Source organism: Pieris brassicae, chromosome 4, assembly GCF_905147105.1.
Source record: "Pieris brassicae chromosome 4, ilPieBrab1.1, whole genome shotgun sequence".
Lineage (NCBI taxonomy): Eukaryota > Metazoa > Arthropoda > Insecta > Lepidoptera > Pieridae > Pieris > Pieris brassicae.
Genome location: NC_059668.1, coordinates 19767769 through 19791107, shown reverse-complemented (window position 1 = coordinate 19791107; position 23339 = coordinate 19767769). Strand labels below are relative to the sequence as shown.

The 23339-nt window shown below is 33.9% G+C and overlaps 1 protein-coding gene across 3 annotated transcripts; it reads right to left on the bottom strand.

Moving 5' to 3' along the window:
• Positions 1 to 19: 19 nt before the first annotated feature.
• LOC123708129 (BAG domain-containing protein Samui) lies at positions 20 to 21851 on the bottom strand. 3 transcript variants are annotated; one of them, XM_045658651.1, is made up of 3 exons: positions 21521 to 21851; positions 2340 to 2478; positions 20 to 2043 (listed from the first exon to the last, which is right to left on the bottom strand). In XM_045658651.1, the coding sequence occupies exons 1-3, from the start codon at positions 21542 to 21544 to the stop codon at positions 263 to 265; spliced, it is 1944 nt and encodes a 647-aa protein (XP_045514607.1). In that variant the 5' UTR covers positions 21545 to 21851; the 3' UTR covers positions 20 to 262. The 3 variants fall into 3 exon arrangements, with proteins under 3 accessions (XP_045514607.1, XP_045514608.1, XP_045514606.1); XM_045658652.1 differs by lacking the exon at positions 21521 to 21851 and adding an exon at positions 12584 to 12673; XM_045658650.1 differs by lacking the exon at positions 21521 to 21851 and adding an exon at positions 7878 to 8029.
• Positions 21852 to 23339: the final 1488 nt, after the last annotated feature.

The window sequence follows — 23339 nt, the reverse complement described above, 5'->3', positions numbered from 1 at the left end:
TAAACAAATTAAAGACCCATTTAAAAGGTACAGTTTATTGAGAAAATGTTATCACATATGATAAACAATAAATTATTTATTATATTAGGATTTAAATAACAGGCGATCAAATCCTAGTGGATAGCATCTGCATCACAATATTAGAAACTTAAAATATTTTACAAACATAAATACATGTTGCAACACTGGTGTAGGCAAACACAAGAGGTGATTAGGCCAGTGCAACTATCCCTCCTACAAGAATTCGCTAACGAAAACTAATTTATTGACTAGCACCACCATCTACTTCCATACAATCTCCGTTTCCCTTTGTTTCAATTTTATCTATGCTCTCCTGTTTATTGCTATCTGCTTCCTTGTTATCTTTTACAGCTTCTTTATTGGCCGTATCTTTCGCATCTTTATCTGTTTTGTCTTTGCTTTTGTCACGTTTTTTAACGACTTTGGTGACTTTTTTAGGACTTTTCTTTTCAACCTCTATAGTTTCAGGCTTCGTTTCTGGTTCGGGGGTTTTAGTTTCAATCGGTCGCGTATCTGTTACATCAGGTTGTGGTGCTTCTTGTGGTTCTGGTTTCATAGGTTCCAGTTGGGCCTTTTCATCTTCAGGCTGAGTTTGGGATGAGACCACCTCTATCGGAGAAGATTCCATCTTTTGTGTGCTATCACTCTTTACAGGAGCTTGCTCAGTTGTGATAGGTTCAGTTTCCATAGTTTTCTCGGGTTCTGACGAAGGCTTTTCTTTTTCTTGTAATTGAGGCTGAGGTACTTCCTCAACCTGGGGCTTAGCCTTAGCTTCTTCTTGTGGAGCTTCTTTCATTTCTATATCACCATTTAGTACTGACTCTTGTTTAGCCGCATTGTCTGCGGTAGCTTGCACGTCCACGACTTGAGGTTGTGGAGTGGCAGTGCCCTGCTCCGCTTTAGCTTCTAAAACATTTATACATTTCTGTATGCATTTAATCGCCTCTCTTCTAGCTTGTCGTATATTTTCTTTGCCTTCCGTTTCTATGTTGTCTAGCTTTATGAGATTTCTAGTTAACATCTCATCTAGGTAAACATATTTTTTATCCGTTTTAGTACCAGAGAAGTTTTCTACTTCCGTCATAAGATTTAGAACGTCGGATTGAATACTAAGGATCTGTGTGATGGGATCGTTTGCAGCGGGCTGCGGTTTAGGTTTTGGTGGTGCTTGAGGTGCCTGTTGAGGGGGTTTGGGAGATGGAGATGCGCGCTGCGGAGATGGCTGTTTAGGCTGAGGCTTGGACTGAGGCGCAGATTGCTCGTGATAGACCGGCATTTTCACAAAGGGTTCCTCTTGGTGCGTCTGAGGCTTCGGTGATTGAGATCTTTGTGGCGACGCGCCGCGCGTGAACGCGTTTTGTGGATACATCTTTTGCTGGCTAAAAGGCTGAGGGCCTTGCCTGAAACCTTTGTTAAACGGAGTACCGAATGCTCTTGAGAAATTTGGCGGATGGTGGAATCCATGCGGGGTGTCGTCTGCGAAATATTGGTCTCTATCGATGTGAGGTTGTGGTGGAGGGACATAAGTTTGCTTCGTTTCTCCAAAGTGAGTTCCGTGGTCTACAGTTTTATTGATGACTGGCTCATCCCTGCCTTCGACAAAAATAGGTATATGCCGGACATTGGAGGATTGTTCTTGCTGGGAAGAGTGGTCTTGGTGCTGTCCACTCATCTTGTTCGCGGATCGGTTGTCTGGCGGCGCTGACATAGACCTGTGTGTTCTATCTTCAGCATCAACTAAACTAGGATCAGCTGGGCTCTTTTGGCCTAGGTCGACCGTGTTCCTTAGGCCGTATTGTGGTAATTGCTGCTCTTCCTGGTCTGAAGGTCCGGGTTTCGGTTCTGTTTGTGTGGCTGCGGTTTGCTGCTGCGGTGGCTGCTGCTGATGATGTGTCGGCGTAGTCGGTTGCTCTTCACGAGAACCAAATCTACGATTCCAATGTGAAGGGAAGTGCTCCCTAAACTCTGACGGGATATCGTCGAATGGAAATCTGTCGAATCCGCTGAAGCCGTCGCCAAAATCTGCAATAACGAAACGCTTGTTTGAAAAACCTGTGAAACAGGACAAATTTAATCAACAGTGAGTTCTAGAATCTAGTACTAGTATTAAAATCTAGATTAGAAGTATTATCTCAATGCCTCATTATGCGTATTTTTCATACATTATTGTCAAATATATACAAAAACATATCTTCGATAGCTGCCCATTTTCTGGTATTGTATGCCCAAGGGACCAGTTACTTGTTCGACAGTGGTATGACACCTAATAAAGGTGAACACAGTAACACGTTGATAAGAGTGAATAATGATTAACATACCGTCAGTGGCGTCTTGACTGGAGGGTCTTCGCTTTCTGGCCCAGGTGGCTGGTCGCTGTCTCAGACGCGCCGCTATGTCGGGGTGTCGCGAGGCAAGTTCACTCCATGCACCGTCCTCCTCGTCAAACGGGAAACCACGCTGTAATGTTTTATTCTCTTTTACTTATTTGCGAGAGTCGTGTTGATTTAAGTTGGACCAGTGTATTCAAATTGTTATAATATTGTTTCAGAACCATTAAAATGAACTATGAATTATTATTTTAACTGCAGTTACGCGAAACTCCATCCAGGATTAAACGAGAAACCGCATGTATATATGAATTTCGTTGAAACATTCGAATTAACAAGAAGTTATATTAATTTGATATAAATCGTTGATTATATGCAAATCAAATCTCGAATCGAGTGTTGTCCAATGAACTTGTAATCGAGAAGAGCTAACCAAATATGGCAGGTGAGGCCAAGAGACGACCTTACCAAGTACTTTCGTGGCTTATTGAATAAAGTTGTATGAGATAAAACTTAATTGTGACATACCTAACTTGGCTGACGAGTATTTATAGATGTTGTTTATTAATGAGAAAATATGAGAAGTCTAATAGGCAAATACAACTTTAATACGATAATTTGGAATACATTTACCACCACAATTAATTTCTAAAATACATTTTTTATCATGTATAGTCAACGTCTCTGTCAATAAGGCAAAAAATAGTAGGCCTACTTGGAATAATAATAATAATAATTTGTTTATTTCTCCTATATAACATTTGCAACAAACAATAAGATTACAGTTAAGAAGGTATTGGGAGACTGGTTTCCAAAGTAGGTAAGAACCTGGAAAGATATGGAAAATGAAATGCCGGAGACCATAAATATATATTATTAAACTCTAATTCTCAGAATAGTTATGTTTTTATGACAAACGTACTTAAATTCTTATTAATATGTCTTCTTAGTATTTTGCGATACAGATTTTGCAACTTGCATTGCCACCCACCTGTTTTTAATAAATAAATAATTCGTAGAAGTGTTCCATAATATCTATAATTACCCTAGAGTTATTGATAGTCGATTATAAATAAATAGCTTGTGAGTAAACCTATCTAATGTTAAATTTATCGTTTCCCGGGTGCCTATAGCCCTGAATCACGTTAATTTTTATATGTATAATATTTTTATAAACCAACAGCAACCACAAGACTAGTGCCAACCTATATCTAAGAAAGATCGGTGATTCTAAAGAAAACATAAAATATATTTAGGAATTCCTCTTTGCTTAAATATTAGATAAATATTTCAAAATATGTTGCAAACTCCTAGAACAAATACGAATATAAATTTATACACTAGCCGTTTTGTCAGTTCCCGATGCGCAGTACAAAATGAGAGCCACAAGTCGCAGCCTTGACGATTGACAATGTAATTAACATCATTTACATATTAGCTATGCTTTTTGCTACACTGTTAGAACGTCAATGGTGCATCCAGATGAAAAAAATAATATGTAATTAATATGACATTTGCACGCCTATTTTTATATGGCTGATTGTGCTGCTTTTTCATAATCAATACATCAAAATATACCACTTTCGCATTTGCAAAGAATCTATATATCGATTTACTATTGAATAAATATATTGATGAATTCATTAATTGCAAAGCAAATCACTAAACATGCATTCACAATTTAACGCTGTTATTATAATCAGTTACCGGTTGTCAAGATGACATCATGCAGGAGACTGACAAGAACTAATGTCAAATACGTAACGATGACACCGCAATCGAAATTCGAAAAGTAATAATAGACGTGGCACGTGTTTGTTCTCGTGATCAAATAATTGTTTAGGTAAATATTTACTTTTAAGGGGCACCCCTAGAATATACACAATACCTACTCAGCAAAAGTTTGGAATTAACGAATAGTGAGTCTTAGCTTCGTTATTCCAGAACTCAACGGGGTATGATGATTGAATCACACACACACACAGGAAGGATACGTGTCCGTCACCAATACTTCTGACCACAAAAAAAGATTTTTCAACAATAATTATGCCTGAATGTACATTCCCAACATTGCTACTGTCTTCCTTGCTTTTTTAATTAACTTTGTTTTTATATAAAATAAAAATCACAAAGCTCGATAATTCCAAGTGATTTTTTTTTAAATTGTTTATCTCCCGAATCACGCATCATCGTTATCGATTATTTGTCCAAAAAATCATATACTGAAATTACTTAAAATAATATTGAGCTCTTTGGACATTATATAATTAAACGATCAGTGATATTTAAATTGCATGTAATTAGTACTCAATTCGAGTATTTCCCAAACCATATGGGAGTGTAACGCGATACGAAGTCAATGACCGGAAATTCATTAAAACAGAACGCAAGTTTTTGTAGGCAGTATTTGTAGTTGTTTTCATCGAGAAAAAATATTAACGTATGTGGTATTGAATCAAATAGAACCGGTTGCTCATAACTAAACATATAGTATCTGATGTAAACTATTAATTTGGTTTAAAATGTTCGGTCAAGAGAACCATTAACAATAAAATAAAATTTAATCTTACAAATCTCAATACTTCCTGTAATATCAACACAATCTTCAGTCTAACTTCGCGTAAATTTATTACAAAATTACACCATTGTATGCTTATAATAGACGCAACTGTCATCATAAAACTGCACAAAGTATCAACAAATCAACAGCATTTATGGAAACAAGAAACCAACGGATATGAAGTAACACAGCAATCAGCACACAATTTATCTCAATCAGAAAAACCTAATGAACTTAATATAATAGACAGGTATCATGTTGTACATAATGAACACGTCCGGTGATTAAAATTATAAAGATTGAAATCTTTAGCTCGCGATTACATTGAATTTCCAGTTTAACACTTCTAAAGTCTCATTACACTAATGCTACATGCATTAATATAAAGAGTTTTCTAATAATTCATAAAAGTTCAGGTACCTCTTTTTTTAATTCTTCGCGACTTTAATGTCTTCCTTATGGAGTACCGGAGCTGGATATATTCGGTAGTGGGCTGATCGGTTTTAAAGAAAGAATGATTAAATGCCTATCTGGAACCTGATCCGCTGTTTCGCTGGTATTATTTTTTTGTTTCTGCTTAACAAAAAATTCTAGTGTTTTTATTGTATTTTTTTAATTTATTTTGTATATATTTTAATATTCGCTAAGTTGTCACACATTTTAGATAAAATGGTTTTTAAATTATACCATAGATTTAGTACTATGTATGATGTAGTAAACTTAACTTACTCAGATCAACTCTAAAACGGAGTAAAAGCTTTAGTTTCATGTAAGGAGGAGTGCCTAGGGGAGCGCATCTACACGAACGAGAAGAGAGCAATATGTAGGAGACACAAATTGCAATTTAGCAAAACCTAACAATTTAACACAACTAAACAAAGAACTGGCTGAAGCATAATAACAAATGTTTCATGAATTTTTTTCTCTTGTATTAAAGTCCGTGAGTCTTTGAAAGATGTAAAACTGCCGTATATGCAATGGTCATGTAGGCGGCGAATGTGACGCATTCGAACAGCTAACACCGTTTATGTATAGCCGATATTTTTTCCTTTTATGTAGCATGACATCATCGAAGTAAGTTGAGATTATGTTTACAAATGCGACGGGTTACCCAAATTTGTACGCTTTGTGTATTTTGTTTTGTAATATCCTGCTTGTATTGATTTTTATAGCAAATTTGAGGCATGATGATATGCACAAGTCCATTATGAGTAAAATAAGGACTAGAAGCTTCCTAGCTTTCTCTACGTCCACACGCTTACATCATTACATATATATATTTTCATTTTTATTAATTGAAAAATTTAGAAAAGCTATAGACGTACAATATAACTATCTACAATTTGAAGATTAGTTACACAAAAGAAATCTGCACTAGAAGCTTTGGATTGAAGACTAAACACATTTCAAAAGCTTCGGAGTTTACGTAAGCTACGAAATCGCAATCTCTCGAAAGTCAAGAAATCATCAGTTGAAGGAAACTTTCATAACTTTCACAGTCGCAATTTTTTGCATATACTTTTCAAGTTATTAATAATAAAAAATTGTATCACGAAATACTGTCAACAAAATTACTAAAGATGCATAGTCCTTTAGCAGAAATATTCAGAGCTAGGTCCCCAATAACTTCGACGTTAGGCCAGACGGGCAATCCAAAAACCTTCCAAAACACATTTATCAAATAGGACTATTAAAATGTAACCAGAAGCCAGTTCCGCAACAGCGCGTGTCTGTAATTGTTCTTTATTTAGATCCAAGATAAATAACGCAGATGTTGAATTATAATCCGAATTATCTCTGAGAGCCTATAAACTATTAACATAACGCGTTATCAGTTTAAGTGTTTCATGTATGGCGCCTGCTTCGACTTTAAAGCTTACAAAATGTTTTCTTAATACATTATTATCTGTGTTTGCCAATATCTATATTTATGTGATTGAGGATTCCTTTGTCGTTCTATTTCTTATATTAACCTAGTAATATTATATAGACCAACATTTTAGAAAATAAAATTTGATTATATCCCGAATTGTTATACGTTAAATGTATTTTTTTTTATTATTTTGCGATACGTGTGTACATCTAGGTGCAAAACCCAAAGTTCGACTATTGTAAATCTAGTAAAAACGTGGAAATTTCTGGATTTTTTTTAAACGGATAATTTCATGCCTTCGACCTTAATACTTTCTACGTTTTATCTATGACCTCCTGTAGTAAGGCCGCGCTACTGAAATATTAAGAGCGCACATCTATAAATGGCATTTCGATAACAGCTGCTCGTGCGACTGTGACTCAGGGCGAATTGTTTACATGGATTAATTATATACGAAGAACACAGTAAAAAAACTTCAAATATCCAACAACATTTTTTTAATTCGAAATGTCTAGAATACCGCTCTCAATATTTAAGTTTAAAGAATACATAATTTAAAAAAAATATCAATAAGATACGATGTTTTAAGTCCTACGCTATTCAAATAGTCTAATTGATAACATATAAAAAGTATTAACAATTAAAAATCCATTAGTATAAAAAAAACTGCTGCTTCCTTGAATTCTTTTGATTTGAAATAAATTGCATTTCTCTTTCTGTAAGATTTATAAAATCAAACAATTTCCAATTTCGACATGATGACACACTTTTTTGGCAAAACACCAAATTAGGTGTAGAATTAAGAATACATAAAAACGATAAAGACTGATTTGTCATGTTGTGGGCCGTTTACCATTTTGTACCGAATAAAAGAACTATTAATTATAATCGACACATCAGCGGTTTTGAAATAAAATCAATGAACCTTAATCAGGAAGAAAGTTATATTTTATAAAACACATTGGTAAAATTACTTTGTTTTCGGAAAATATAATGGAAGCCAACACAGCATTTGAAATAATAAAAATTAAGTGAAACAAATAGATACATTAATTTAATTTATTGTTACAATACTTTTAAATCGTCAAAAACCTACCTCACTAGCATGATACTCCGGCGGTTTATCTAAAACAACAGGCGATTCCATATCACTGCACAAATCACAATAACACAACACTAGTTTCTCTCAATAACGAATACTAACTGAGCGTTGTAGCAGCGCTCAAACACTTTTATACAAGTTCTCGTTTCTCGAATGGTCTGGATGTTTCTAGAGCTCGCGAGAGTTGCGTGGTTGTATAGCCGTATAAAATCGATTCGGTGTACACTGCTGTGTATAGAACAATGAACTAGGGGGAAATAATATACGTTTACCGCCGCAATGGAAACAGCGCAGCTGTTTTTTGTTTATATGGGGGACGCGATGTAGTTTAAGAGATTGTATAATCCATTTGTTGTGATTGCCATTGTAGATTTTATTATTATTAGTATGCGTTGGTATTATAAACATACTGTTTTATTTACGATCCTTAAATTTCACCTACTCATAGTTTTTAACAAATCAGTGCCTGTATAAATCAATATGCAATTAATTTCCTCAAATTATTTAATCAACCGCACAACGACCTTGTACTAAATACTTAAAACACAAGATATCCCACGCAAAACAATACCAGGGCCGCCTGTCCTAATAAAATAAAATAAAGAGTCATATGATTCTTTGTAAAGCATTATTTACAAGGTAAATGTGTCAAGTAAAACAAATAATTTCTCTGCAGCGTAACGAAACACGGGCTCTTGTGCTAATCAGAAAACTCAAATGTTTTGCGTGTAATGGTAAATATTTTTATAATATTCAACTACTTCAACCTAAGGATATTCGCAAAGCCGAAAATCAGTACGTACGAAATCTCTAGGTTTTATACCATCAATCGTAAATAATATTTGCTATGACAATTGACATCGACACATCCATCAATTTATTTTAATCTCCATAAAAACTCCAAGATAGGCAATCCGTATTTACATTGTATGCATTTTATTGCTATATACTTTGTAAGGTTTTTATAAAGGAAATGGAATAATAAGTTAAGATGGTTGACTGGTTTTTAAATTATGTTTTGTTGAGCGCTGATGAATGTTACATTGCTAATTTATTGATAAAACAACTACAAGGTCGAGTTTTGTATCCTTACCATGTATTTTATGTGACTAGAAGAATATAAAACGGTGAGTATGAAAGTTACTATCATTTTATATCAATACATATTCGTATTAAAATAACAGACTATAGTCATTCATATTAGACATAGGCCCGAACTTCGTACCGTCTGTCAAGAACGTTACATAATAGCTGATCTTAAGTTATGGTTTTTTTAAAGTAATACAATGAATACAAAATAAATATTCACTACTTTATTAAGCTAATAATGACCACCCATATATTAGGTCCTTACATATGAAATTGGCGTTTTGTATGGGAGGAACAAAAAGTCGAATATTTTTAAATGTAATATATTGATTTAATCAAAGTATGAACCATTGTTTTCTATGCACTTTTGCCATCTCATAGGTAGTTCATTGATCCCTTTCCTAAAAAAAAACCAGTCGGACGGGAATCAATAAAATCTGTGAAGGCGATTTGGACTGCCCCATCAGAGTTAAATTTTTTCCCTTGCAAGAAATTGTCCAAATTTCGAAAAAAAATGGTAATCTGTTGGAGCAAGGTCCGGGGAGTACGGAGGATGTCTTAGATATTCCAATTGAAGCACTTCTAATTTGGTAGCCGTCTGCTGTGCAGTGTGTGGTCTAGCGTTGTCGTGAAGTAGCAGTGGCGTGGAGCGATTGACCAGCCTAGGTTGTTTAGCCGCTAGCTTTTCCAGCATGGTTTGCAATTGCTGACAATAGACATCAGCCGTAATAGTCTGGCCAGATTTGAGAAAACTGCAATGAACAATACCGGCACTAGTCCACCAAACGCTTAAAAGTAACTTTTTTGGGGTTAATTTTCGCTTGGGGCAGGATTTGGCTGGCTGACCAGGATCCAACCATTGCGCTGAGCGCTTCCGATTATCGTAAAGAATTCATTTTTCATCACAGGTAATGATTCGGTTTAAAATACCTTCATTATTGTGCCGGTTCAGTAATGTAACGCAGCAGTCGACGCGCTGTTGCCGGTTTGCTTCAGTCAATTCGTGAGGTACCCACCTTTCCAGCTTTTTAATCTTTCCAATTTGCTTCAATTTGCGTGAATTAAAACAGTTTTATCACTAACACCGCAGCCTGCAGCTAACTCGGACGTTGGTTTTCGATGGATCCGCTTCCATAATAGCCTTCAATACTTCATTATCAACTTGGGTCTCAGGCCGTCCACGGGGCTTGTTCTGCAGGTCGAAATTTACAGAACGAAAACGTTGAACCCAAAAACGAACTGTGTTTTCTTTTGCAACATGACCGCCATACACATCATTCACCCTTCGAGTAGTTTCCGCACAACTAGTGCCACGGCGGAACTCGTACTCGTAAATAATGCGATACTTTAAGTTTTCCATTGTGTAAAATGAGTGACGCAAACAGAAAAAAACAAATGAATGACGGTCATCGAAGCACAAATACATAAGTAAATAGCTGTACAAATTTGAATTTGGAATTCCTTACCAAAGAGGATAATATCGTGATTAAAGTGGCTAGTACGAAATACGCCAATTTCATATGTAAGGACCTAATATATGTCATTACTGAATTATTGTATATTTTTAATATCTAAAATACGCCGTTATCCGAATATTGTGGATATATCTTATCCAAACCTTCATTAAAATACGTTATTTATTTGAGAGGAGAGAGTTACAGTATCGACGGGATGAACATAAAATGTTAGACATGGGTTTCGTCCATTAACATTTTTATTGGAAATTTTTATCTTTTTAAAATTCCAATCATTTCATTAGTAATAGCCGTTCTCAAGTTAAAAGTGTTACATATTAAAATATGCTATATCTTGTATTAAATACTTGAAACTCAATGCTATATCTTAATATATAAGTGTTATTCAGACACTTATACAAACAAGAATGGCGTAACAAGTAGAAAAAAAACATACCATTTGAAAAAATATAACACTTGTATACAATAAACAATCTAAAGAAAATCAGTACCTACATACAACGTTTGGCAGAAGAGTAGGAGTCGTTGACCGATACCTTTGATCCGTCCAGAAATACCGATGAGGTAATTTAATTGTCCTATTCATGTACAAGGAAGTGGATCGTTCCATATTATCGATATTTTAATATATTCGCAATAGTCATAAACCAGAACTTTCGCTACAATGATTACCTAGGATGTGTTCCAATGATGTGCTCCTTTTAAAATGGTCGTAATTGTTTTGTCATTTGTTTATGTACTATAAATTTCAGTGTTTACATCTTCATGAATAACCTCTAGTAGGCTTTTTATCCTAACTTCTCTGCTTATATGTTAATATTTATTCTTATGAGACAGGAGGTGGCTCGTTAAAGTTATAACAATGGACACATGCTTACGTAACTGATATAATCATTTCAAAGGTACTTTAAAAAAAACACCATATTATAAGGACAAAATAAATTTTTTGAAAGGGTGAAAGTAGAAACTCTCAAACATTATTTTCATACTTTTTTACATCCTAGTTTCCCGCAACTCTATAGAAAATCTTCGAAGTAGGATATTGCAGCAAACAGCTTTTACAAATGAGAAAGTTCAGGCGTCATTCGTACGTGTATCGACTCTCGGATCAATTATTCATGAGTTAGTGCTTATCAGGACCACGTGCTGAGAATAAGTAGATTAAGATATTTTTTATTTACATTTTAATTTTAAAAAATCAACTGTAATTCTCGTATCGTAAAATAATAAATAATGCGATTTGTGCAATTTTTTTATTGCAATATATTTTTATTTGACGAACAAAATTATTATTTACCTATATATTACCTACGTGTAAACTAAGCTTCAATCTTTACTAATATTATTTGTATGTTACAAAATAAACTATATAACTGGTTTCAAAAATTCATCTCAGTATTCTGTAACTCCCAATAGCTATACCGATTTCCAAATTTTTGCATGCCATTTTATGTCAATGCGCAGATATCGATGGTGTGAAGTTCGGAAGCGTTATTGGAGTTACAGAGTACCGGGGTTGTTTGGCATATAGTCATTGTATCATTTGCCAAAATTTATAGTACTGATTAAAACAGAACTGTCATTCATCACATCATTAACACTATTTAAGAGCAAGATACGATTTTACCTTAACATGAGAGTCATAAAACAATGTGTTCTGTGTGTTATAACGATATATTAATGCGTTTCAATATAAAAATAGGCTTAATTTATTTATTTTGCAATCAAAACGCGGCATAACATGTAGAACCGACCTTCCACTACCGACAATTCCAATATTACTTTAAATAGTTCAATATTTCACGCCAATGTAATTCGTATTTAGATTTCGCAAATCAGGGTTACTCTAGCTTTAAACAAAATAACTGGAGCACTGTGGGAGGACCCACATTCCTATTACACAATTCTATTTACAAACAAAAACTACATAAATTTCTAACGACATTCGTTTTAAACACGTTCCATTACACACAATTCTAAATATAAACATGTGTGGACAATCACTCACTAAAAATAATTAGATTAAAAAATTGTTAAACATCATTCGGCGGCATGATGCATTAAAACTAGACAAAGGGTATCCCAGTATTCAAGAGTTGCCAGTATTGACAGTACCAACAAAGAAACTTTACTCACATTGCGCTTCATTGTTTCATCACTGTCATTGTTTTATCGGCATAAAGTAGGTAATTCTCCTCCAGCGCCAGTCGCGGACTCCGGTCGGAGCGCAGTGTGGGTGAGGCGGCCAACAGAAATAGAATTCGAAATAACTCGAATTATGATCGCATCGTCAGAGATGACGGGGATCAAGAACGTCTAGACGTCATTGCAAAAATCAAGCTTTCATTTGCAATCAGCCTTACTCGATTGATATTAATAATTTGTCAATTACTTTTCATTTTTATAGAGCAAACGGGCGGAACGCTCATGAGATGTTAAGTGATACCCCTACCCATAGACACTCAACGGCTTTTCAAGAATTGGTACGGTTTTTTTCTTGAAGAAACTTAAGTCACAATAATTCATAAATACATCCGTCGGAATAAACTTCATATTCTGTGACGACGTCCAATGATGAAACTCAACTGCAGGTATTAATCCGAACAACTCCTCTGAACACTCTCCTATTGTGATTCCACCATTCATCAAGCTATGCTTTTAAATACTCTAGATGTATGTACACATAAAATAAAATTAAAACTAAAAAGTTATTAACCTTGTAACAACGAGGAAGTCGATTTCAAAGACGCAAATATAATTGTTTCAAATGTTTCATACTAAATTGTTCGTTCTACGTATTTACGACAATGTACTTAAAAATACAATGGCGACACAAAAAATTTCGGCATACAAATTTACAATGCTGTTTTTATACTTGTATCACATGTTTAACGAAATATAATCAGCCTTAATAATAATAATTACGTAAACAAGTACACTTATGAACGTCTACAACAAAGATGTTCGTTTTCATTTAATAACAATTCTAAATTGTTTCTAAATTTTAAAATAAAAAATAAAATTGGTGTATTATGGAATATAAGATACTGGGTATCACTTATTCAACGTCATTTAATGTGTATTGCAAACATCCCTAATCCATAAGAAGACAGAGGGTGTAGGCCGAGAGAAAAAGCCGGCGTAAAAAATAGCAAATCATCATACAACACTTATTTTAAAACAAATATCGCAAATGAATTAGAATTAGCCTGTCTAGCACTAGTCCCTTTATCAACTAGATAATCGCTGCTCGATAACTTTGAGAACGTGAGAGAAAACAATTGAAATACGACTTTTGTTTTATAAAACACTAGCTGCCCCCGCGAACTTCGTTTCTCCTTAATGTGGTTTTAGTTAGCCTTAATACCGCGACACGAAAGAATAATTTCACTGTATTATCGTCACTATAATTTGAATCTGATTTACACTTCGGTCTAAGTAACTCGTGGTTGGCTATGTTAACACCAAAAATAATTGAATTTCACGGTATTTCTTTTACTACAAAATAAATTTAATTTATACTTTAGCCTCAATAACACGTGGTAATCATGATATTGAATTGTAGCTTATATGACACTTTTGTCGGTTTACCATAGCAGTGCCATCTATTGATTACTTACTCAATCCAGTCGAAAAGTATCGACTAGAAGTGACTGTCAATTAATTATAGACAAATAATTTGCAATAAAATAAAATTGCGACTATAGTTAAAGATCTAAGCTATCCTAACTCTTAAGTTGGACCAGACTGCTCACGGTGTGCAAATTTAATTTAAAATCGGTTAAGTAGTTAAGGAGTCCATCGCGGACAAACATCGTGACAGGAGATTTATATATATTAAGATTAAAAACATAGCCTAACCTAACCTAAGTTTCAAATCACGCAAAAATCTCTTTTAGTTTACCGGGTTGCTCAATTTAATTTTCCTACATAAATTACTATCGGGCTGACACTTTTATTAGTTGAAACTAGTAAATCAATCATGTTAATGATAATAGCACTAATGTGGAGACGTTTATGCATAATCTAGATGTACGTGGTAACAAACTTCGTGCCATTGGCTAACACTACCCATCCATATCGAAACCATTTTAAAGCGTATAATGGTTTTGTTGTTACTAAATTTTGTTAGAAAAAATACATTACGTTATTTTTTAACTTAAATTCTATTTATATGTCGGAGACCATTATTTGAACATTCATTATAGTTTTTATATAAGTGGCAAGGGGCGGGGCATATAGCAAGATACACAGATAAAAGGTGGACTTTAAAGACGACTGTATGGAAAGGACCAACTGGAAGAAGGAGAAGAGGGCGCCCCATAAAAGGTGGATAGAAGAAATAGAAGCGGTTACAGGAAGCGAATGGAGAATGAACGCCATAGACAATTGGAAAAAGCTGGAGAAGGCCTTTACCCGTGAACGGGTTCCGTTCGACTGTACTGAAGATAGCTAAGATATAGGATAATAAGAAAATAAAATGTAAGAAATCTGAAGTGTATACTATATTTTTTTGTCATAATTGGAAATTGAACGGGCTTTATTATTATTAATATGTTTTTTTATAGCTTTGTATTTTATACCTATATAATGAGAAATAATTATGCTGCAATAGTTATATGGAAAATATATATTACATACAAGTCTTTCACATGATATATTTGTATATCTGGGATCTTTGAGTCATAGCATTAGTGCAAGAGGTGCAGAGTGAATAATCGATTTTAGTCAAGTGCTTAAATGTCATATTGTGAAATCGAAAGGGAATCGTAAAATAGACATGCTACTCATAACAATTCTAGAACACTAACAAATACCTGATCGAAAAGATCACCGTTGCAATTGTGCAATTCAATAAGACTTCCTTAAGCGATAATCTAGTGTATTCTATTCATCGGCCAAGTGTTTAAGCTGGAGTCCTTGAGCTGAATCATTAGCACCCACGCGTTATAACACCTGAGTGGCCCACGCTTGCCCCTTGGTGCAACCGTTCGATTACTTCAGGGCTTTTAAATACCTGTTTTTATTCATACGTATTGTTTTGTCATATTTATTGCCGTCGAAGTGTGTGTGATAGAGACAAAACAGCTAATAGCTTTTTGAGTAAGTGCTTTTATTGGTAAGAATATAGAATAAGATAGGATTTCGGTAAGAATATTATGTTATATATGAAATTGGCGTATTTCTATGGGAGGAACAAAAAGTAGATTTTTTAAATAATTCTATTTATTCATATTTAATTAATTGAAGTATACCATTGCTATCTATGCACCTACGCCACCTTTTAGGTAGTTCATTGATCCCTTTACTAACAAACCATTCGGGTGGAATTAATAAAATCTTTAAAGGTGGTTTCGACTGCCCCATCTGAGCTGTATTTTATTAAGAAAATTAAAACGGGTACATTAAATTAATCACGCTTTTCGAAAATCAAATGCACGAGTAAATAGCTGTCAAAAATTGAATTTGGAATTCCTAACCAAAGAGGACGTATTTCGAAATAGCCATTACGGCAAAACGAAAATTTCATAATTTGATGGTATTTAATATTAGAATGTGACACAGTACAAATTCTTAATCGAAATGAGCTTGAACCTTGAGCTAAGAACAAATTATAACGTTCATTTAAAATACACGTATAATAAAATGCTACTAGTCCGATGGAAAACAAGACAACAGTTTTAAAATATATTCCCGGAAACAAAAAACATAAAATAAGTCTTGTATATACTATGTGTAATTTAGTAGGGCAATGTGTGTCGTACAACTTTACAGAGGTATGAACAAGTTTTCCATCCCATTGTGATTGTATCTCGTAATACCGTGGTACGTCGTCACGAGATGATCGCATTACAGCGATATTGGCCTTGAAATAACGTACACGTTAATGGCATATTGACAAATGATCAGTATTATATTATATATACCTGTAGATTATTTTAATATAGTCATATTATATATTTATGCTGATTAATTTATTATTTAAAAGTGTTTGTTTTTGGGTACCATGTGGTGAGGTGTCGGGTAGTGGGGAGCTCGCGGGCCAGAGTAGCCCCGGGGGGAACCGCCTTTCCTCACCTCCGATTTGCCATAATTACTAAACGACATACACAGTAATAGAAAGTTGGTGATATACTCTGTATCTAACACATGCCAGTTTCCTCACGATGATTGCCTTCACCGTAGGAGCAATAAGGACTAATTGCGCAAATCGAAAGAAAATTCCGTTGATGCACAGCTGTGATGCGAACGCACAAGCATTCAGGGATCGCATAAGCAATGCCAACACTTTGGATTACTGATAAGAATCGTTAAAGAACGTACATACATTTTTTTACAGAGCAAACGAGCAGCATCACCGCCGTCCCTGGACACTCCCAATGCCAGTGGGCTAGCGAGTGCGTTACCAGCCTTTTAAGTAATGGTACGCTCTTTTCTTGTAAGACCCTGAGACGATTTGGTTCGGAAATACTTCAGAGGGCAACTGGTTCCTTATAGTAACGCGGCAAAAACTGCCTTAAAAAACGCTCGGTTGTGGAATGGCGGACGTCGAGGTGATACGGGTGGAATTTCGTATTCTGCCTCGACGTCCGATGATGAAACCCAGCTGCAGGTATTAATCCAAACAACTCCTCTGAACACTCTCCATGATAAATGCAGTAGAAGACGCCGAATGAACCCACATCTACGCAACGCCAAGGATAAAGCCACTACGTGAGGGATTGGTCGTCGACGATTCGAAAAGCTGGTACTGAGGAGCCCAGAGGTGAGAAAAGTACTGCATACTGCTACACAAAACCAATCAACATACCCATAACCAGATACTAATATAGACTAATGTGACGTGTAATAATAATCATTGAAAAAATATGTAGCGATAGCATGATAACTTTGTTAATAGACTCCATACAACGAGAACGTGTAAATTAATCACTATATCATTGTTATCGGCTATATTATTTATACTTACTTCAACATTCTCTCCCATAGCACTTGAAACAATGAGTGAAATCGAATAGATAATATAGAACGTAATAATATAGTTAAAGGAATGGCCTAAGCTACTCTCGGCCGAGCACCAATGTTTACGATGCAATTAACACTTGAAAGTACAGTTTTCCCACGTCGTAAGGAAATCGACATGTCGAGCACAGAAGGCTGATAGCCTACCTGTCTATAAAACAAAAATTATCAATGAAACAGATGCAATCTGATTTAATAATATGGTAATAGTAAAAACAATTTATAGGAGTTGAATAGCGCGTTGTGGGTGATTCGGGACTTAAACGAAAGCATGATTATGCCTATTGTAATGTATATATATATATCAGCGTACTGACGTTAACAAATATTAAACGAAGCTGTTGTAAAGTTCGCGTCTAGAACAAAATTCTTATAAAAGTACAGTCTTTCGGATTATAATAATATAAAACTGATAAGTTCTACTTTTCCATTGGTTTGCGTAACGTTTACTTAAGACAACCCTCTTCGATTTGATTTTACGATTTATACCTCATAAACCCCTCTGGACGTATTACTAAATATGTATAATGCAAATAAAAATGACGTGAACAAAGGATTATAGACAAGTCTCCCTAAAAACAAAGTCCGACTTCTATATGGGCTAGAATAATTGCCTAGGTTGTCGTGACTACCTGCATGAAATCGATCCATGTACAGTAATTAACTCCACGTCGCTTGCCTCGTGACATCAGGCCACGTCCTTAGCCTTCTAACCCAACCTTCCATGGACTAAATCTAGATCATCTATCACGGGAGTTAGCCCTCGAAACTTTTCACAGAACACTAAGAACTTAAAAGGTGTATAATAAGGTTTTTTTACGTACTATCAACATCAAAAGTGTGAAGTTTCGAGACAATATCGTTTTATAACATTTCTTTATATAACGAGAACTTAGGTCTTTAAAGATATAAATTATAGTTTAGAAACACATACGACAATACTAACATTGTTATTTGAGTAGAGGAAAAAAATCCAAAGACAAGTTACTTGCATAAAAATTCCTTCGAAATGGTTCTAGAAACTTCTTATGTTCTATACAACCCATTGATGCATTGCTTATAAATGACAATAATTGCAACAACACAATATCAGACGACACGCTTCATGCTCTGACAAGTAATTATCTATCATACGAACATCCGGCTAACAAAGAAGACATACTAACCAAATTATTGCTATATGTTAAATTTCAATGTGTATAACGAACGTTATATCTGTAAATATTTTTTTTTATATAACGGGTTTAAGCTGATACTGCCTCATTAACGATCAGTGCTTTAGTTAAAACAGTTCAATTACACTGATTTATGCAGGTAGACCATTGTACCCTCTATACATAAGTACTTTTGTATATGGAATAACTATATAATATCAAGAAACGCTTAAACAAAAATCCGTAACAAATATAAAAAGTAACTTAATAATTTTGCTGATAGCTTCATTAGTTCCTGACTTAAAAAAAAAGTGAATAAAAACTCTATTTATTATTAATATCTGGAAACAACCATACCCCGGAAAGATGAGAGTAATCCATACGTTATTTCTATTGTTGACAAAATTTCGCGTTACTCACCTGTTTACATTAAAAATACCTAACGTTTCTCGAACATTGCATTTGAGAATTCTGAGAAATAATACTAAATACAAGGTCGCACTGTAATGTATATAGACGAAACAAGTAACAATTTTCCTACATAGTTCTCCTATAACTTGTCATAACTAAAAAAAACTTATCATGTTGTTGTCACTAATGGGTGGGTTATAAGAATTTCTTTTTAAAAGCTATTGGTTATAGACAAATAAACTTTTTGTGACAAACTTTCAAATCGTGAATTTTTAATTAGAAAATTGGTTTTCGAAATGATTTTCCAAAAATTATATAAGTGTTATTATGAATCATGATACAATAACGCCAGCTACAGATTTCTCAAGCATCTTGGACATTTACATTAATCTAAAGGAGGGAAAGTCGAGTCGATAATGGAGCGGATACAATTGACAGGCAATAAAGGATATGCCTTGCGCTGTCTAAAATTGCGGGTCACATTTCCGCAAGGACTAACGACATCGTCGTTGAGCTTCGCAATATCAACTAAAATCTTCGCTCAATGCTCCTCAAAATTATAAATTACAATCCGCTTTTCAAGAAATCGTAGAATGACATGTATTAATATCGCTTTAAATACTAAATTTCTAACCGTCGACCAATAGTACTGAAAATCACTCTAAACATTGAGTTATGGAAATCTAAAATAACGCACAACATAAGAAATTAGTGTCTAAGTGCGAAACGTTCTCGACAACATCGTTTAGCTCAACATACCGGTTATTTTGTCCAAATTCAAACGTCCCGGCTGAATTCTATTGTATTAGGTACCTAATACCAACGTCATCGGCTGTTACGACCAAATATGAGTAGTACCTTCGATGTCGTTATAACAGATTTTGACTATATTGCTATTTTATCTCAAGACTATCACAATAAATGAAACTCAAATGCAACAGATCCAAACCAGCCATTACAATATATTCATGATTGTCCTGTCAACATAATTTATTATATATATCCTTTACTGCCTATTGTAGAATGTTAATGACATCTGATTGACACCTGTCACTGCAAGTTTATAGGCAAATTGAGATGCAGAAGACATCATATCATTATTCAACATTAAACAATACATTTTAATTTAGTTTACATGTGACCAGCATATTAAGCATTTAGAAAGCTTGTTATAATACAATGGTTACAAAAATAACTTTAAATAACTCAATTAATTACATAATTTGCAGGTAATTGAATAATTTGTTGATAAAGCAGCAGTGCCTATAAGTGCTTAAATTTATAAATAAGTTAGATATTTTCTGATATAAAAATGGGATTATGTTTTTTTAAATGTGGCTGAATATGATAAGTCAAAATCTTAAAAAACAACTTTGGACGACTACTCATATTTGGTCATACGAACAGGTAGTCGTAACAGCCAATGATGTTGTTATTAAATACTAAATACATACTTTACCCTCCAGGACCTTTGATTTTGTTCAATCGATATCACCGGTATGTTTATATTAATAACATTAACATACACTTTTACAACATTTTTACAATTACAACAATTTCCATGTGGTATATATTAATAACATAACTTAACTACATTGATGTAATTATTAAATGTAATAAATGCTAGGAAAGCATACATTTTAACTTTGCGATAAAAATATTAAGAATCTTATGGTGTGAGTGAATAAAGTATATTGAATTAATTTATAACTTAATGTTAATTGTATTAATTGATAGTCATATCAGAGAATGAATGGCTAAAATTATAATTGAAATACTGTTTTATATCAGATATCCAAAAGAAAAGATCTGATTTGCTATACATCACACATATTAAACTAAAAAAAATAATACTATAATTAATTTAACAGATTAAAATGAAAAACACCAATGTGACCTTCTTAATGAATGACATACCACTTATTCACTGTCAGAAAAGCTTAATGTTAGCAAAAAAATTCTATTGATATCAATTTGGTTAATATTCATATAGGGATTAAGGTTATGATTTTAATTGGACATTCAGAATAGTAGTAAGAATGTTTTCAATTGAATAGAATACGACACATTTGTTTGCATATATAGACTGATAACAGTATAAATATAAGCTATAACATATTCAAACTGACCTCACAAACAGGCGGTTAGAAGGCACTCGGGATCACTTGTTATAGTCAGGCATCAACCTTCCTGAAAACCATATCATACTTTTGCAATACCAATATATTACTCCCGTCAATTCATCTATTCACCCAGTTAGTACAATACCAAGGATACTACATTTGGATGTGAGCCAAGGATGCTGCACTAACGAAAATGAAAATCATGCATTAAATTTCTTCACAAGCGCGGCATTAGTAAACATGGTGTCGCCGAAATTTATTGCATAATATCACATGTAAACATTTAGGGTTAGGATGTACGAATTTAGCTGCAATAAATTTTGGTTTAATTAGGAAATAAGTTAAAATACTATGGTACTTACGAAACGGGATCCTCGAAAGGGCATTTCAATTATAAACAATCCAAGAAATACGACACTACTACTCACTGGGCTAACACTGAATTAAATGCACTACATTAACAATATTATTAGCACTGGTCCGGCACACTGGTTGTATTTTGTTAGAGTTCTAACTTGCTAATGAAATGTAAAAATAAATGATTTAAATAAATAATCGAAATCGCCAATACGTACAGCAATAAGATTTATGTATCGCAATAATGAATGTCCAACTATGCAGTTTGCGGTTGCTCACTGCGTATAATTATAACCACTGGATGTACGCGCAACAGCAAAATGTCAAATAATAATTTTATTTCGTACGGTCTAATTTTTCTATATATAGATAGATAATCAAAAACCACAGATGTCAACTATGACTTGAAGCTTGGCTAGACATGTGTATCGTTCAGTGTGACCAGATTTTATTTGACGATTTATGCTGCTTCAAGTGGAACTGCTAAAGCTACTGAATTCTACCAAAAGAGAACGAGAAAATACTAAAAATCGATTATATTTTTGTTGTCGTGAATTAAGTTCGGTGGCAGTTTTTGTATGAAGATGTTTTTAAATAAAACCCTTTAAAGCTGGGTAACAACTGACTTTAATGGTTTAAAATATGAGCTCATAACTAACACAATTGCGGTTGCGACGTTATCAAAAACAAATTTGGGTTATTTAAAAGTTCATAAATCTAAATGACACTTATCATTTAATGAGAATATTCAAATATAATTTATGAGTATGGTAAAAACTAAAGGGCTCATATTAGCTATAAGTGTGCGATGATTGTTTACATTTGTTGACGCTTCTAATTTTTAACTAATATATATTATGTAACTTAACTAATGGTTGGTAACATAACTCGTGTTACAACGTTAAAACATGAATGTTTTCTTGATTAAACGATAAACTAATAATAATAACAATAAAACCACCATTAATTAAAGAAACCAATATTTTTAAATACAAATAGAATTATAAAAATAATAATAAAATGAAAATTAAGTAAGTCATAAAGCTGTTTTGAGAACATTAACTTGATTCTGGCAGGATCAAATCTGCTGCATCCTCCTTCCAACTGTTTTAGTCTGCAATATTGCATGGAAAGGAGGGCTTTTCTAAAGCAATTTCGGTGTTCATTTTTAATCCTATTAATATCAGAAAATATTATTTCTACTTTGGCGTTTGACAAAGGTAGTTGCGTTGCAGTAGGACAAATTTTAATATCCTATATTAATTGTCAACGATTTGCATATTTTCTGTTGCAAATAAGTTAGAAAACCATTGCAGTATTCTTATCAGAGTTTAAAATTCATCAATACAGTGTTTTTTTGAGATCGATAAACGACAAAACCTGCAAAAAAATATCTTGTACAGGCAGTCTTTGCAGAAATTGGTCACTCAGCTCGATCAAAAATGAATGACATCTGTTAAGGAATTCTTCAATTTTATATTTCATACGAACATCATATTTAATTGATGTCATTGCTACGTTTGGGCCTAGGTACATGTTTTGCATAGGAAGGAAATGCATTCTTGGTTCTTCTGACTGAAGCGGAGTAATTTTTATATAATTTAACTTCATCAAGCAAAATCATATCTCAAAATGGAACGCATAATGTTTTGTAAGTCAGTTTTAATTTTATGATTAAGTATGTGATCGCTTTGAAAAATAATGTTAAATTTTGTAGTTATGGGTAATATAAAATGTAAAAAGTAAAGATAAAGTTTTGTCTCATCCCTGTTATCGTGAACAAAGTAAAAATTGACAAGTAGCATATTAAAGACATCGGCCTTG

What these genes read in the sequence shown, in the direction of transcription:
- LOC123708129 (XM_045658650.1), bottom strand. Translation starts at nt 7,928, where the DNA reads ATGGAATCGCCTGTTGTTTTAGATAAACCGCCGGAGTATCATGCTAGT. An exon ending in CGGAGTATCATGCTAGTGAG is followed by an intron (nt 2,479 to 7,877) that starts GTAGGTTTTTGA and finishes AAAACATTACAG; the next exon opens with CGTGGTTTCCCGTTTGACGA. An exon ending in CAGTCAAGACGCCACTGACG is followed by an intron (nt 2,044 to 2,339) that starts GTATGTTAATCA and finishes TCGTTATTGCAG; the next exon opens with ATTTTGGCGACGGCTTCAGC.